An 18534-nucleotide genomic window follows, 5' to 3' on the forward strand; every position below is an offset into this window, starting at 1 on the left:
GCTAGAAAAATGGCTCACCTCTCATTCACTCACAATGACAAGCCAGTGCTTTTGTTGAAAAAACTCATATGTACCTTCGTGCAGACTGGAGCTTTTTTTTTCTTTTTATTTCTAGAAAAGAACTTTACTGGGATACATATCCCCCAGTCTGCCTCTGCTCATCAGCTTTCATAAAGGCTCTGCATAGATGCACACAATGCACTCAGCTCTCAGACACGCTGTCTCTTGGAAACCTCCTCCACCCATCACATTGCCCCCAAGCATCTAGTAAGGAGCCTGAAGTCCTGCCATACCTGATGTGAGTGGTCAGGGACTGCTCATCGGATGGCCACCTACCCTCCTCTTGCACTGACCAGCATGCCAACCCCAAAAGATGCTCCTAACAGAGCAGCCTCTGAGGGTCTACTATTTTCAATCTCTATACTAATGTTTTTGGTCTCTGTTTATTCACACTAGTACTATTTGTATTTTGAGTTCTCTGTATGTAAAAGCTCTTTGGATGGCTCAAAGGAGCTTATTGAGATTTGTCTTTTAATACATAGAACTGGAACCTGAACCCAGGGCCTTATACATGCTAGGAAAGCACTTTACTTCTGAGCTACTTCCCCATTCATTAAAAAAATTGTGCATGTGTGTGTGTGCGCGCGCACCAAGGATAGAACTCGGGGGGACTCGACCACTGAGCCACATCCACAGCCCTATTTTTATATTTTATTTAAAGACAGGGTCTTGCTGAGTTGCTTAGTGCCTCACTGTTGCTGAGGCTGGCTTTGAACTTGCGATCCTCCTGTCTCAGCCTGCCAAGCCACTGGGATTACAGGCGAGTGCCACCATGCCTGGCTTAAAAAATAATTTTTTAGTTGTCAATGGACCTTTATTTATTTATATATGGTACCTCAACATACTAGGCAAGTGCTCTACCACTGAGCTACAACCCTAGCCCCACCACCCATTTTTTTAAAAAATATTTTTATTAGTTGATGATGGACCTTTATTTTATTTATTTATATGTGGTGCTGAGAATCAGACCCAGTGTCTCACAGATGGCTAGGCAAGTGCTCTACCACTGCACCACAACTCCAGCCCCACACCACCCATTTTTAAATTTTATTTTGAGACAAGGGCTCCCTAAATTGCCCAGGCTGGCCTAGAACTTGCAATTCTCCCACCTCGGCCTCTTGAATAGCTGGAATTACAGGCAAGTGATACTGCACTATGCTTCAAGATTGCTTTTTTTTTAAAAAAAATATTTACATATCTTTAGTTGCAGTTGGACTCAATACCTTATTTTTATTTTATTTATTGTTATGTGGTGCTGAGGATCGAACCCATGGCCTCACACATGCTAGGCGAAGCGCTCTACTGCTGAGCTACAATCCCAGCCCCAAGATTGCTTTTTTTTTTTTTTTAATATTTTCTTTTAGTTGTTGATAGACCTTTATTTTATTCATTTTCTTATAGTTGGTGCTGAGAATTGAACCCAGTGCCTCATACATATCAGGCAAGTGCTCTACCATTGAGTCACAATCCCAGCCCTCGAGATTGCTTTTTGATGATTTCAAGAAAGTACCTGTAGGTGGGACTTGGTGACTGTTGGTGCCCACTTCATAGCTTCCTGAAGGATCATTCCACAGCGTGCAGCGAAGTCCTTCACGATGCTCTGGAAATGGGTGAGACTGATTTTCAACAACCTGAAATCAGCTTATCTGGGCTGTTGTAGTGGCTGTCATGTGTTGAATTGTGCCTTCCTCAAAATCTCATGCTGAAGTCTTAAGCCTCAGTATTTTGGATTGGGACTTTAAAATAAAAGACAATATGGGTGCACCCTAATCCAATATGGCTGGTATCCTTATAAGAAGAGGAAATCTGGACTCACAGAAACATCAGGATTATGTGCCCACTGAAGGAAGACTGTGAGAGAACAAAGTGAGAAGGCAGCCATCTACATGCCGAGAAGAGAGGCCTCAGAAGAAACCACCGCTGCTAATACCCTGATCTTAGACTTCCAGCCTCAAAGTTGTGAGAAAATAAATTTTTGTTCTTTAAGCATCCAATCTTGGCTGTAGCCCTAGCAGTGATCATGTTCTAACATCAAGACTCCAGGGGACGGAATTCTCCACAGAATGGTCTGTTATTCTGAAAGGCTGTGTGACAGAACCTATACAAATTGCACATCATAGGGCAATTGTGCAACATGTCCTGACTCAGTGACTAAAGGGAAAGGCAGGCTCCAGGTGGCAAAAATCCTCATGGGTGCGATGAGAGAAACTCTACATTGACAGCTGGTCTGGCTAAGAGGCCTGAATTAGGACTGGAGGAACACAAGGCTGAGCTGAGCTTCCGTCCTGCCACAGTAGAGGATCCAAGTTAGACTGAGTCAGGGACAGGAGACACTTAGTACATCCTCCTCATTTGGAGCTATTAATCCTGCCTATTTGCCCACTGTATAACAATGCCAAAGCTATGTCATTCCATCACAACAACAAAAAGGCAGTATGCCTCAGAAAAGTGGACTGGTCTAAAAATCACATTTGCTCAATGCAAATTTGAAAGGCTGTAAACTGTAGATGGAAACCTCTTTGGCATTTAAAGCAGGAGCACAGCTGAGAGTCAGGGTGGCTGGATGGCAGGACTATAAGACAGATAAGGCTCAGGTGAGTCACTTGCCTTCCCTGCAATGGAACCCCGGCATTGCTTAGTGTCTTCACCATGTGATGGGGTCAGGACTACTCGTGCCTTTAATTGCTGGGGACTTGAGGACCTAATGTATGTTAAGCATAAGTGAGATGGTTGTGAAAGTAGTCCTCATTGCAGGGAAGACCCCTCCCACTGTCATGAATTTGCCACTCAAAGCATAAATTACGCTGAGACATGACAGCAGGGCATGCTATAACACAGGGTAGATGGCACGTATGTCAGCCAGCCCCAGCTCACTAGAGTCACTGGTGGGCACTCATAGCACTCAATGACACCAAGAGGGTCTGCAGGGTGTCTGGAATGGTCTTTAACACGGTCTGGCTTGAACAAGTGTGGAAACCTGCACCAAGAAGTGCAAGTGAGACCTACCTCTCGGGCTTCATATGTGTCAGGAACTGTGATCCGATAGGGGGCGTCAGGGATGTCATAGTAAGGTTGGTCCTTATGAATATCCTGTAAGCACAGCAAGATTCCCTTTTTGAATCTGCTTTCCTGAGGTTGCCACTGCCAAGCTTCTGACTTGGGGCAACAGCATGTTTGCCACCCCTTCCCACAACATGTCTAATCTATGAAGGGCTTTCAGACTTGCAGTTTACTTGGAAACAACAGAGTGGGATGTGGGCAATCCTCACTTTCTGCCACTGTAAATTTGCCCCTTGAAGCATTAAATAGGTTGAGGCACATCAAATTGGAGGGGCAGGACACAACACAGAATAGGTGGTAGGAATGTTAGCCAGCTCCAGGTCACTAGGGTCATCCAGGGACACTCACAGCACTCAGTGACAGCGAGAGGGTCTGTAGGATGTCCAGCATGGTCTTTAGCACGGTCCCGCTCCAGAGCAAATGGGGAAACCTGTATCAAGAACAGGGTCCAGGAACTGAGCCTCCCAGGAGTCTGCACTGTCTGGGAGTGGGGCACATCTGTCACTCTCCCCTGCACTAGCACAAGCTACACCTTTTGCTGGTTGCTGAGGTGGGGTCTCAGAAGACCTCTGAGGCAGGGCACCAGCTCCTGAAGGTCCTCTACATTAAGGTAGGCAATGCCTGGTCAGATATGCTTTCCAGTCCCATTCTTCAATGTCAGACATGCCCTAGGTGGTCTGCTCCAACCCTGACAATGATCAACCATATTGGTGTTACCCTAGCGAGGCCACACCCCCTCTACCCCAAAGCAATCCCTCCCTCCCTTCCTATGTCCCTCTCACTCTTCCTCTCCCCCCTCTCCCCCAACCCATTTCACTTTCTTTCTTTCCCTCTCCCTCTCTTTCTTAAAATTTTTTGGTACTCGGGATTGAACCTAGAGGTGTTTTACCAGACCTTTTTTATTTTTTGAGACAGAGTGCCACTAAATTGCTTAGGGCTTTGCTAAGATGCTGAGACTGGCTTTAAACTTATAGTCCTCCTATTTCAGCCTCCTGAGTCACTGGGATTACAGGCTCATGCCATCATGTCTGGCTAATTCTCCTAGTTTTTAACCAGGGATTCCCAATATTTCTTACATCATGGCACACACACACACACAAAAACAAAAAACAAAACAAAACAAAACAAAACAAAGATTCTGAATGATACCTGGAGTAGACAGAAGCTACTGCTTACTCCTGAAAGTGATAAGTCATGGGCTCTGGTGGCCCTAGGGCTGGAAGAAGAGTACCTTTGGGTTGCTATAAGTCATTTATAGCTCAATGCTCAAGAGGCCTGGTTCTGACATGCCACATGTATGCTAGACTTGCTCTCATGACCTCTGGAAGCTCCTGACCCACCCTTAGATGGCATAGCTGCCTGGACCAGGCAGGCACTTGGCATATCTGTGGAAGGCTCCAGAACCCCTTGACATAGCTGTAGGTAGGCTCACTGTGGGTGTACTGCCTCTTTCTTACAAACTTCAGAGACACTGACCAAGCCCAACTTGTCTATATGCAGATGTGTCCCAAGAGGGTCTGTATTGGCTTTCGGCACAAATGGTAGGAAAGGACCAGTGTGGACTTTTGTTTCTGAGAATCCCATAGGATACTGCTTCTACTTGAGCCACCTTGGGATAGGAGATGGTAGGGGGAGTGGGATACAGAGACACAGGGATGTGAGCACTTGATTAGCAAGAGAGGTACTGTAAATAACATCTATAGTTCAGAATGAACAGAGGTTTCCAAACTAAAATTCAGGCCATAGCAAACTCCCTGACATTCTGGTGAAATCTGCATCACCTATGAGAAGTTTCCTTCTGGCGCCACTGTTTCTGGATGGATAATGTAAGGATGATTTTCCCCTGAATTTCAAATCTCAAACATTTACACACATATACACAAAGCATTAGTAGGAAATAGAACTTACTTATCTACCAGACCAGACAGGTACTTGTCAGCCACCCTCCTTATCCTCTTGTGAATGTGGTTGAAATTCACCAGCAGAAACTGAGCATGCCGCTCCAGTTCCTCTTCATTTTCTTTTGTCTTGGCCTAGAGTCAAAAGAGACAGGTACAATAGCACACCTGTGTGCTTCCAGCAGGCATATGCTTGCACTTTGCTGAGACTTACTTTATCTGCCATCATGTTCAAGAAGGCATCAAACACTTTGTCTGCAACAGCAATCACACACTGCATCATCCCTGAAATGAGAAGGTTTCCATGGATCAAGTGGAGCCACAGAAAGGGACCAATCCTGGCTATTTGCAAACATTTTCGTTTGAAATTATTTTAGACTTACAGATAATTGCAGAGTTCCCATGTACTCATTGTTCACCAACTTCCCCAGATATTAACATGTATTATGTAATTAGGATGCCTTTGTCAAAACTAAGAGACTGACACTGATAGAATGCTACTACCTAAACTTTAGACTTTATCTGTACTTTCTGAATTCTCCCATTTGTCCCTTTTCTATTCCAGAATCCAAGCCTGGAAACATGTGGTATACGCTCATCATATCTCCTAGTCTCTTTTAGAATGTGTTGATTCTTTAGTCTGTCCTTGAACTTTATAACTTGACACTTGGCTTTGAACTTATGGATCCTCCTGCCCCAGGCTTCTGAGCCGCTGGGATTACAGGTATGCACCTCCACAATCTGCTGTCTTGACACTTTTGAAGGTACAGGTAATCTTGCAGAAGGTCCCTCAATTTAGTTGTCTGATGCTTGCTCAAGATTAGACTAGGATTTGGGGGATAATACCACAGAGGTGATATGTTGTTCTTGTCACATTATATCCATATATATCCATATCTCTTATCACTGTTGAAGTTAACCTCAATCACTTAGTCTGGGTTGACTCTTTTTTTCCCTTTCTAAACTCTAGAAGAGAGTCACCACCAGAGATCAGGTATAGTGGCACATGCCTATAATCCCAGCAACTCAGGAGGCTGAGTTATGAGGATCATATGTTTGAGGCCAGCATCAGCAATTTAGTGAGACCCTGTCTTAAAAAAAAAGTAAAAATGGCTGGGGATGTGGCTCAGTATAGAGTGCTTCTGGGTTCAGTCCTCAATCTGTACCACCAAAAAGTCACCAAACTCAAATTAGGATTGAGGAATTAAGTGCCATTTTCTGAAAATTTGTGGATGAGAGATAAAATCACCATAGCAATTGGTATACATCTGGGGGATACTTTGAAATTATGCAAGTACCTAATATTTCTTTAAATATTTGCCCACTAATTTTACTATCCCTCAGTGGATTCAGCCTGTAATTACTGTGGATATCATGGAGACTTTCCTTTCCCTCATTTCTTCTACTTTTTAGTAGTGATCACATGTCAATCAAAATCATGAGGTAATATTAATAAGACTTTTACTTTAAAGTCACCCTCCTTTTTGCCCCTACAGTTAACGCCAGATTACTAGTGTACTGATTAACTAGGCATCCAGGAGGTATGCAAGCAAAATCCTGGCCTTGTGTACACAGAGGTTTGATTTATACCTGCAGAAAAGAGGTGGAAGCCCTCCCCTTTAGGGGGGCAGCTAGATGTTTCAAATACCCTCTCTCTTGATTAGTTCTGAAAATTCATGAATAATACATATCTCCAAAGACAATTCCTTTCTATCTCTTAGGAAAGAAAAGGAAGATGGGAGTAAATTCAACAGCTGCACCCTTATTGGCTTAACTAATTATTAAGAACCAAAACAATCAATTTGGTTCATGTGGAAATCATGTGGAACAGTGTACTGCAAAAATGGAGAGCATCTGTGAAGAGCAAATCATTTTCAGTGTCATTTAATTTTCTCAGAATGACATAGCAATAGAAGAAAAGAGCCTGGAGAGAAGGGCAAGCAAGACATCCAGCTTCAGAAAGGGATCTGATTCTGTCTGTAAATATTCTCCAGGAGGCTGGCAAAATATGCCAGGTTCTGAGGTCTTTTAAGAGTTGGCACTTCCAATTTTTTGGTTGCTTATTCCCTCTCCTAGAATCAAGATAAGCCAACTGTCTAACACAGAATTTAGAACAAAATAGCTGCTACACAAATGGATACTGGGTAGATGAATGAGAGGAATGAATCAGCCAGTGGCTGATGGTGTCCCAGGCCCAAGTGTTCCTGAGACATGTATGTGAGACCCTCTGAGCATGCCCACCCACCTTCTGTGCTCTATGGCTCTCCTGGAAAAAGCTTCCTTGGTAGAAACTGCCTGCTTCCATTTTCCACCTGAGACCTCTAATCCTTCCTCTACTGCCAGCAGAGGGAGCTTCTAGAATCCTTCCATCATCTTTCCTGGCTAACTCTACTGGCTCCCAGCTGCAAAAACAAATTCACACACCTGATTTCCTGACTCTGCTGAGTAGCAGTGTGAAGTGCTCTGCAAAAGACTCAATGCATGAAAGTCTTACATGACCCTGGGGTGATTTTTGAAAACATTTATTCAAGCATTTATTTTCCAAAAGAGGACAAAAATAGTACTAGAAGTATCTGGGAATGATTTTTCCATTGGCAAGAACAAATTGATGGATCCACCAATGTCCCAATGGCTTTTGGCACGGAAAGGACTGCTTACTACTACTTGTATTTTATTAATATTAAATTTGTTAATCTTAGGAATTTATCAATCAATATCCCTCAAAATATTTAGCCACACAATTAATCAAGATTTATGTATTCTACCAAATTTAATTAAATGATTCTAAATATTTACTTAAAACATAAGTCTAATATTTTAGCATCTCTTAAATTTTTATATTTATTTTTTTTATACTAGGGATTGAATATAGGGATGCTTTACCACTGAGATCCATCCCCAGCCCCCTCCCAACTTTTTTTTAGAGACAGAGTCTCAATAAATTGCTTAGGGCCTTGCAAAGTTGCCAAGCATTTATTTATTTATTTATTTATTTAAAAGGAAGGAATGTTTATTTTGGTTCCTGGTTTTAGAAATTTCAGTCCATGGTTGGTTGATCATGTCACTTTGGGCCTGAGGTAAGGCCAAAAACGTCATGGCACAAGGCCAAACTCGATGGCAGAAGCATGTGGTACACTGTCTACCTAGTCACTCTCTTAAGATCAGGAAAACTGCTCAGCTTGGGCACCAGGAAGCAGAAAGAACCCTAACGTTTTAAAACATCTTTTATATTAGTCTCATCAGTGCTCTTGTACTAAAACTGGTCAAAAAGTGCTTATTCTATACAAACTTTTTTCTTTGCTGACTCAATTTTAATGTCTCTTCTTTTATTTCCCCTCCCATCTTAAATAAACTTCTGCAAAACTCTATTTAATACAATTTTAAAATGGGAGGTATAACTGGCATATAATACATTTTATAGATCTTATGTGCTCAATTTGATGACATTTTAAACCACTGTATACATTTATGCAACTCAAACAAGACATAGAATATTTCTATTGGTCCAGAGAGTTCTTTTGTGCCCCCTTCCACTTTTCTCTCTTCTTTTTATTCCTAGTTCTATGTTGGGGTTGCCTTACTAGGGGTTTTGGTAACTAATATTTTCATAGACTTTACTATTTTTCTGACTTCCTACGAGTTCAGTTCTCTTGGCTGGAACTTTTAATAGCTGAGGCCTTCTGTACACTCAGGGTTTGAGGACATGTTGAATCATGAGGCTTTTTTCATACTGATTTTTTTACACTGAAATGTTCCAAGAAATGATGCAGATTCTGGCCTGGGCATAGCTTATCAACTATGGTCTTCCTATCTGGCCTGAAGGCTGCCCCATATGGGGGTTCTTCCTAATTAGTAGGGATATGAAGATGTGAAGACCCTCAAGACAATGGCTATGTCTGCAGCCAACTCTCTCTGGAGCCCTGACTCACAGAGCATCTTTGACTGGCTATTCTGTGCGACTTTTCTGTTCATCATCTACTGTCCACTCTGTCGACCTAGTTACTCTCTTGAGATCAGGACGGAGTAGTCTTCCTATTGCTGGTGCTGAACCTTTTCCTGGACTGTGAGGCTCTTTCCTGGTGTTTCTTCTTTCTTGTTTATGTGAAAAGAAGCAGAATCAACTCCATGCTTCCACCTCACAAAGCCTTACTGGAAGAAATAAGCATTATGTATAACTGGCCCTGTTTCTGTGGATTCCATATCTGAGGAATCAACTAAGTGTAGATCAAAATGAATTTGGGGGCTGGAGATATAGCTCCGTTGGTAGAGTGCTTGCCTTGCATGCACAAGGCCCTGGTTCCCCAGCACCACACACACACACACACACACAAAAAAAAAAAAAAAGACAAAAAATAATTTGGAAAGCTGGGCATGAATCTACATGCCTGTAATCCCAGTAATTCAGAAGGCTGAGGCAGGAGGATAGTAAGTTTGAGTCCAGTCTTAGTAAGATTCATGTCTCAAAAAATAAAAAGAGCTGGGGATGCAGCTCAGGGGTAAAGTGCTCCCGCATTTAATCCCAAGTACCAAAAAAAAAAAAAAAGATGAGGGAAATATTACATCTTTATTGAACAAGTACAGTCTTTCCTCATCTTTATTATTCTCTAAAAAATAGCATAACAATTATATATATAAAATATATATCTCCCAGTGTATTCACCCTTCTTTTGTAATTACGAATTCTTGTATGTTGAACTCATACCTTTCATAATCTAAACTTGTTTCAATTAAGCAAAAAAAAAAACTGTACTTATGTTTGAATTATTATAATTTGTCCATTAGGAGTCCCTTTAAATTGGTTCCTTGGTCCTCTTAGCCTCCTCCTGACAATTAAAAAGTATGACTGCTCTCTGGCAACAGTAAGATGCTCCAGGTCCACTGATGACTGTTCAAGGAGCCTTGGTTCTTTATACAGAAGATAATATTAAGGACAAAAATCTGGGTGCTGGAGCACACATGAACATATATGGTGGGCTCCTTCTGTTTTTTGGTCTCCTTGCAACAGTGGCAGAGCTGGAAAGATATGTTTTTTAAGGTTACATGCTCTATGCTGATCTTTCCAATGTAGTTTGTAACTTGATAAAATTTTCCTCTGTGTTGACAGAAAACAGGCAGTAGTAGCCCTTTTATCCTATTAAAGTTCAAGTCATCATGGGAGTATCATAATAATAAGCTTACCAGATTTGTCTTTCTGAATAGCTTTATCCTCAAAGTAGCAGAACATTACCTGGAAGCGATCAGGATCTGTTGAACGCAGTACCCTAACAAGGAGAACAGCTTTAAATAAATTTTGAAAAAAATCTAGGTTCTCCCTATCAGAGATGTTAACACTCCTCAGACTGGTACGGCTGCGAGAAACAGAAACTCTCTAACATTTATAGGGGCAAACAATGACTTGGATTTTCTGGAGGGTGATATGTAATGCTCTCAAATTTTTCAACCCAGCAGCCTCATTACTAGCTACATATCTTAAGAGTTAGGTGCACAAGGATTCTCAACAACAGTGCTGATTGCTTTACCCCAAACAGAAACAGTCTAAATGCCCATCAATAGGAGACCAGTCAGATAAGCCAAAGTTTACCCATTCAATGTCACATAACATAGCCACCAAAATAAGAGGCAGCTGTCATGTGCTGTTACAGAAAAAAGATCCAAGACATACTATTAAGTGAAAAAAGGAAGATACGGGGAAATAGGTAGAGCACAATTTCTCTGACAGGTTTCCTGAAGGTGTGTCTATGTGTGTACATATGTAGGATATACACGTTTGCCTATGGTGAGAAAATTTCTAGATGGAAAAAATAGGACAATTAACAGCAGGAATGAGGGGCTCAGAGCTAGGTAAGTAAGACCTGTATTTCTTCACTTTTTGCATCTTTTGTACTATTCCCAAGGGTTACACCCCCTTTTTAAATTTCATGTGCTGTGGAAATTTTATTTATATATTTTCTTCCAGTTCTGGGGATCAAACTAGGATCTTGTGCATGCTAGGCAAGTATTTTGCCACTGAAATACATCCTGGCCCTGATATTTTTACTTTTAATTTTGCAGTGCTGGAGTTTGAACCCAGGACCTTGAGCATGCTAGGTATAAAGCACTCTACCACTGAGCTACCTCCCCGGCCCACATTTTGACATTTACAGTAAAAAATATCTTTAATCTTTGGGGAAAAGGAAAAAAATAAAAGAAGTATGTGAGCTTGAACCACGGCTGCTTTGATGAGCCTTTCAGAGTTCTGGAGGATTCACTTAGTAGGATTTGTGATGTGCAACCATCAGCCTCCCCATCAGTCTTTCGAAAGGTAAGTTTCTTCAGGGTGGGCCAGGGGGCTTTAAGTGCGTGCATTCTCAGTTGCTCACACACACATGGCTTTAACTTGACTTCTCACATTGTCTCTTTTGTGATTTAAAAATTTTCCCAGTAACCAGTGGCTGGGAATCTAAGGCAAATTCTTGAAAAAAAGGTTTTGAGTTGCTTCTCCATACTATGACAGGACTCCTAGGGACCTGCAGGTAGCCCAGGATCCTGAACACTTTAGGGACACACTTGTGGAGGGTGGGAGATAGTCTTGCCTTCCAACACAGAAGGCTGAAGGAGTCTTAACACATCTCTTCTAATCATGCATACTAGCACTGAAACCATACTTTCACTGTTTTGGTTGGCTTCCTTTGTTTTGACTTTTGAAAATGTATTATTTGGAAAAAGAACTAGAAGGAGCTATATAACATGCTAGTGGGAACGGTGGTGTGATCAGTTTTTATTTTTTTACTCCAGTTATTTTTTGGCTGCTTCTTCTGACATTCACTGACAAGAGGTAGCAGGGCACAGTGCTTAAAAGACCATTTAGAGGGCTGAGGATGAGGCTCAGTGGATTTTCAATCTACATTAGAGATTACTTAACTTCTTACTATATCATTTTCCTCATTTACAAAATGGGTATAACATATTGCCAACCTCACAGGCTTTCAGGAGAGTGTGCCAATACATGTAACTTAGTATAGAACCTGGTAAAACAAAAACACTTCATCAGATCACAGCAGTCATTATAGTGGTTAGGACTGCTATGGCTACACACTAAGGGTCAGGCCACCTGTAGGACTATTTTGGAACTGGACCACTCCTAATTCACATTGTTATTTGTACTTAGCCATGTTCCTGGAAACCAGCTTAGTGAGGACTGGCTCCTCAGAGGGGCCCCCAACATCAAAGGATTGAGTTCGCAGCATTAGGACTGCTCAGCAGCCTAATTCCTATGGGAGAGGGGATAAAAATGGAATTTAAATACTGAGATGTCTCTAAACATATGGTATTTTGGTGTTCATGAAGAGGGGCACATGAGAAAAGCAGATGGTTGTGTTTAGAAAGCTTGCATGTCTTGGGAGGAGCTGAAAAAAGTTCTGTGTCTAGAAGGTCAAAATTTAAAAATTCATTCAAATGTGGATGTGTAGAAGTGAAGACCTGTGTACCTCATGTATTCCAGCCGGTACACAGACAAGAGATAGGTAGACATGGCAAAGTCCAGCTTGTTGATGAGGGCAGAAACTTCAGGAGGAGGGTCCAACAGATTGATGATGGTGCTTCTGAGTTCATTTAGTTCAGCCTGGAGGGAAAGAAACTCTCACAGACTCATAAGCATATCTCCCCAGGAGAAAGAGGCCCTAGTGGCCGACAACGTGTTCATAAGAACTTTGAAAGGATGTGCCCTAATTGTTCCAGAGGTTTTAGCAAAAATGAGGGAGAATCCTTACTGGGGTGACCGTGTCATTTTTCATGGCTGAGTTGTACTGGAGGACTGACCGCAGTGGCTCTTTGCTGGGAAAGGTGAGCAGTGGTGACTTGGTGGCTATTTCACAGACCCCCTCATACCACTCTTCTGGCCAGAGTCCTGTGAGAAAGTGAATACAAGTGAGATGTAGGACTGGGGATGTAGATGGGGGTTACAGCACTTAACTAGCCTGGGGGGGGGGAGCATTGAATTTGATCCTCTGTACCGGAAGGACAGAAGGAAGGAAGGAAGGAAGGAAAGTTCTTGGGTCAAGAAGCACTATAGTGGTACTGACTCAGACAATTTCTAGAGTCCTGGATCCTTTGAGGTAATTAATGCCAAAATTAGGCTGCTATGTAACTTGGGAAGATTTTCCCTAAGGTATGTGGCATTCTCAAGTACTCTAAACTCCATCTGAGAAGTATAATGTTTACAAAGACTTGTAGGAAGAAATAGCTGCATTTGAACTTATTTTGAACATGCTCACATTAATAATCAGGTTGAGCCTGACCTCATGATTTTTTCTACTCCACAATCTGTCTTCCCTGGGAGAGAGAGATCACCCCCTACCTGATCCCTCCACAGCAAATCCCATCAGTACAGAGTAGAGCCAGAAGTCCCGGAAAAGCTTCTGTAACCGAGGTTTGGCTTCCTTGATGGGTGGCAATCGTCGGGTAAGCTGATATGCCAAGAAGAGAAGGAGAAAGTTTATTTGCTTATAATACCCTAACACATGCAAGTATAAAATCAAGCATAGATTTATTCTCCAACAGCATTTTTGAGACTCAGATAGTCAGACTGGGTAAGAAAAGGCACACTAATCAGTGGCTGATGCTGCTTCTCAATAATTTTATCAATCAGTAGTTCATTCATTCATTCACTTGTTTATTGAGTACCCAATGTGCAGCAGGCACTTGGCATGGCAGGCAAGTATTCACAGGGGATGTGTCTGGGAGGCCCACAGGTAAACTATCATAGTAGGGCACAGTTCCTAGAAAAGTGGTCAAGGGCCTCAAGAGTGGTAGAGAAACTGCAAGAAGTTTGTGGGTAGAACACAAGTAGCTTTGAAAAGCACAACTTTTCAAACAGTAATCTTGGGCAGAATTCTAATATATACAACAGCTGTAAAAGCAAAGTTGCTCTGGTGCACTTATAAGAAAGTGAATTCCCTGCATCCTTATTTGAGATAGCATCTTACCTGATGTGAGGCATGGAGCGCCTCATCAGTCACATAAAAAGGTTAAATTTATGTAAAATGCTCAGTTGAACAGATCAGTCTTCAGAGAACCCCCAGAGGACACTGATATCTCTTTTTTTTTTAATATTTATTTTTTAGCTTTCAGTGGACACAACATCCTTGTCTGTATGTGGTGCTGAGGATCGAACCCGGGCCGCACGCATGCCAGGCGAGCGCGCTACCGCTTGAGCCACATCCCCAGCCCCAGACACTGATATCTCTACATAATGATGATCAATCTGCTTTGAGGGACGTTTTGCTACCCAAACAAGTGTCAAGTCTGGGCCAGGGACACAGAGAATAGAGAGAAATGATGGATGATACCTATCACTGGGACTTATTTACACACAGCTGGTAAAACTATAAAGTGGCACACTCTCTGGAAAGTATTTGGTAATATGCATCAAATTTTAAATATCTCCAAACACATTTCACCTATATAATACCATCTCTATGAAGTTATCAAAACAACAACCTGATATAGGCACAAAAATGTTGCAATGTTATAACAGCTTAATAGGCTGGGACTGTAGCTTAGTGGTAGAGCACTTGCCTTGCATGTATGAGGTACTGGGTTCAATCCTCAGCACCACATAAAAATAAATAAAGATATTATACCAACCACAACTAAAAAAATTTAAAAAAACAGCATAATAAATATAAAAACATTAATGTGTACTTGAAATAAGTAACAGAATATTTAGAATTATATTTCAGGCAAGGGATATGACTCAGTAGTAGAGTACTTACTGGGCACGTGTGAGGCCTTGGGTTTGATACTCCAAGCATAATTAAAAAAAAAAATCACATTTTCACTGGGTCTATTGGCACATGCCTATAATCCCAATTAATCATGAGGCTGAGGTAAAAGTATCACAAGTTCCATGTCAGCCTAGGAAATTTAGGGAGACTCTGTCTCAAACTGAAATATAAAAGGTCTGGATGTAACTCAGAGGCACAGTACTGGCCTAGGATGTCCAAACCCTGAGTTCAATCCTTGATACTTCCAAAAAAACCGTATTTTAAATATCCATTTGGTGACATAGGTAGAAAACACAATGTCAAATGAAAAGTTGCAAAATATATAATTGATATATAATTAAAAACATACATGTAAATATATATGCATAGAACAAAGGGGCGAAATCCAGCCACATATTAATACAGATGGTGACTGAGTTACCAAGAATTTCTATTTTCCTTTAACATTATCTGTGTTCCTTTTTCTTTTGGTATGATACTGAGGCTTGAACCCAGGGATGCTCTGGCTGAGCTACATCCCATTTAATTATTTATCTAGGTACTAGGGATTGAACTCAGGGGTGCTTTATCATCAAGTATTATCCCCAGGCTTTTTATTTTGAAACCGGTCTTGCTAAGTTTTTGAGGTCTCATTAAGGTGCTGACAGGCCTTGAACTTGTAATCCATGTGCCTCAGTGTTGGGATTACAGGTGTGGGCCACCATGTCCAGCCACACTGCCTGTATTTTGTAGACTTCTGTCATAAGTATATTCCTTTTACAATCACAGGGAGTATACAGGTTTTTGTCTAGGGTTCTAGCAACCTGTGTGGGAGGACTGGCCTCTCCTTGAAAGCTACCAGGGTACTGTGTCTTTGGGGAGAGTTGGCAAAGACCTGGCAGTGCAGGGAGAACTTTAGGAAGGTACTAAGGTGGTAGGGAACATTGAGGGGGGCTGCTGGGGAGGACAGAGAAAATGGAGGAGTCATCACAGGAAGCCCAGGGCTGCACAGGACACTGGCCACAAAAGGACATTTTGACAAGGTACTTCTAGTTCAGCCAGTGGCCAATAAGGGTGACTGCAAGAATAAGTGAGTGTTTTTGCAGTGAGAAGCCCACCTAAGATGAGGTCCTAAGAGATGGTGGAGGCACAAGGGGATTATTAGACAGTGGACTTCAAGGTCTATGTGACTAAGAGTTTCCAATGTCTTATAAAGAGAACTTGCCTTTGGTGGTAATAAAAAAGATTACGCTTCCGGAATGCTTCACTCCTAATGGGAACAGAGGCTTGCCCTGTGGGTTCTCCCTGTCCTCTGACTCCTCCAGGCCCCTCAGTTATCATCTCAGCTAAGACTGTTCTAGTTCCCAGGAAGGAAAGACTGAGCTAGTTTCAGAAAAAGGCTCTAGCAGTGCTTTGACATGTCTAGAGATTAAGACATGATGTAGCTGTTGCTGGTTAGGACTCTGTGCAGAGAAGTATTCCTGTGCTTCAAGAGACAAAAAGGAGTTAGAACTGGGCACGGTGGAACATGCCTTTAGTAATCTCAGTGACTCAGGAGACTGAGGTAGTAGGAGTATAAATTTTTTTAAAAAAAAATACTTTTATTTTATTTATTTATATGTGGTGCTGAGGATCAAACCCAGGGCCTCACACGTGCTAGGTGAGCACTCTACCACTGAGCCACAACCCCAGCCCAAGGAGGAGTGTAAGTCATATAAATAAATAAATAAATAAATAAATAAATAAATGTCTATCAACAACTAAAAAAAAAAAAAAATATTGGAGGGGCTGGGATTATAGCTCAATGGTAGAGTGCTTGCTTGCCTTGTATGCATGAGGCCCTGGGTTCGATCCTCAGCACCACATAAAAATAAATAAATAAAAATAAAGATATCGTGTCCATCTACAACTAAAAAAATAAAAATTAAAAAAAAGTTGGAAAAGTCAGGTGTAATGGTGCACACCTGTAATCCCAACTTGGCAGGCTAAGGCAAGAGGATCACAAGTTTAATACCAGTCTCAGCAACTTAGTAAGACTGTCTCAAAATTAAAAAAAAAAAAAAAAAAGAAAGAAAGAAAGAAAGAAAGAGAAGGGCTGAGGATGTAGATCAGTGGTTAAGGGCCACTGTCTCAAACCCCAGTTAAAAAAAAGAAATTGGAAAAAATATCTGACCATGAGGCAAACCTTGAAGCAGGACAAAAACAACGAAATATGTGTGACAGATGGTACCATTTTATGGTAGAGGCTGAAACCGCATACATCTGTTACCTCTAAATGGGAAACAGATTTAAAAACGTCAAGGTGTTAAGAAGGGTTGAAATCCAGTGTTTTCAAAAGTGGGTTACATGACCAGAAAGCTAAATATGCAGGAAATATCACTCATTAATACTTAAAAAGAATAGCTGGGCAAGGTGGCACATGCCTGTAATCCCAGTGGCTTGGGAGGCTGAGACAGGAGAATCGAAAATTCAAAGCTAGCCTCAGCAATTTTGTGAGGGTCTAAGCAACTTAGAGAAGCCCTGCCTCAAAATAAAATATAAAAAAGGTGGTAAACTGCCCCTGGGTTAAATCTCCAGCACCCCACAACTAAAATAAATAAAAGAGGCAGGGATATTGTGTGTGGCTCAGTGGTAAAGCACTTGCCTTGTATGAGTAAGGCTATGAGTTTATTTCCAGCACCATCAGAAAAAAGAAAAAAGTAATACATACTAATAGAATAGAAATTCCAGCAAAGAAGTATACAGAGCACAAAGTGAAAACCAAGTCACCTCTCCAACCTTTTCTGTGAATACATACAGGTTCTGTGAAATGAAAAAGGCAACCATTTACTGAGCATCTACTGTATGCTGGGCACCCCTCTGCTTGTCCTCACATTCTTCTTTTTTTCTTTTTAAATACTTTTTAGTTGTAGATGGACACAATACCTTTATTTATTTATCCTTATGTGGTGCTGAGGATTGAACCCAGGGCCTTACACATGCTAGGCAAGTGTTCTACCACTGAGCCACAACCCCAGCACCAGCCCTTCCTCACATTTTTAAAAATTTTTTTATTTAGTTGTGGATGGCCCTTTATTTTATTTATTTTTATGTGGTGCTGAGAATAGAACCCAGTGCCTCACACATGCTAGGCAAGTGTTCTACCACTGAGCTACAACCCCAGCCCTCCTGACATTATTTATGTCAATTTTTATAACCTCTTCCCATATTAGGTATAATTACCACCCTCATTTGTGAAGAGTGGCAGAACAGCAGCCATGTGCCATTCTGCAGGCAAGATGCTCCAAGAAGAAAGAACTGTGTCTGCCAAGGTTCTGCTGGGGGCCAGGCTTAGCATGTGTGAAAGTAAGAAAAGGGAGCAAGAGTTTGTGAGGCTGAGCCCCAGGAGGAGTCTGGACACATGGAAGGGCCTCTCATAGCAGCACAATGGTGTCCATGCTGGAGCTTTCAACTGAGTAGGGCAGATAAAGGCTCTGGGGAACAGATTTGGCTAAAGTTAGAATGCTACACTAGACCCAAACTCAACCACACTTTCCATATCCTGAACACAATGGCCCTTATATTTTAGCATCTCTCAAGCAGTGACAGAGACACACCCACAGCCCCTCAAATACCTGTACATTCTTTTGTCTGAGAATCAGACTAGTTGATTACCCAAATACACTCACAAGTACCCAAATCAGGAAGCAATGCTTTGTGATAAGCTGGTTTCCCAGATAATACAGAATATTCTGATAAATTTTTAGATCATAAAATTAAAAACACAAGTTAAA

The 18534-nt window shown here is 41.6% G+C and overlaps 1 protein-coding gene across 2 annotated transcripts in view; it reads right to left on the reverse strand.

Annotated features, from left to right (window-relative positions):
* The window catches only part of Pi4ka (phosphatidylinositol 4-kinase alpha), a 134338-nt gene that overhangs the window by 38095 nt on the left and 77709 nt on the right, over positions 1-18534 (reverse strand). For both annotated transcript variants that reach the window (XM_026401773.2, XM_026401774.2), the window contains exons 20-28: positions 13354-13462; positions 12767-12903; positions 12485-12618; positions 10197-10279; positions 5233-5303; positions 5029-5153; positions 3469-3550; positions 3067-3150; positions 1571-1660 (exon numbers count right to left, since the gene is read on the reverse strand). In XM_026401773.2, coding sequence (XP_026257558.2) covers positions 1571-1660; positions 3067-3150; positions 3469-3550; positions 5029-5153; positions 5233-5303; positions 10197-10279; positions 12485-12618; positions 12767-12903; positions 13354-13462 — 915 coding nt within the window. The remainder of the gene's footprint in view (positions 1-1570; positions 1661-3066; positions 3151-3468; positions 3551-5028; positions 5154-5232; positions 5304-10196; positions 10280-12484; positions 12619-12766; positions 12904-13353; positions 13463-18534) is intronic.

The sequence above is a fragment of the Urocitellus parryii genome, chromosome 3, assembly GCF_045843805.1.
Source record: "Urocitellus parryii isolate mUroPar1 chromosome 3, mUroPar1.hap1, whole genome shotgun sequence".
Taxonomy (NCBI): domain Eukaryota; kingdom Metazoa; phylum Chordata; class Mammalia; order Rodentia; family Sciuridae; genus Urocitellus; species Urocitellus parryii.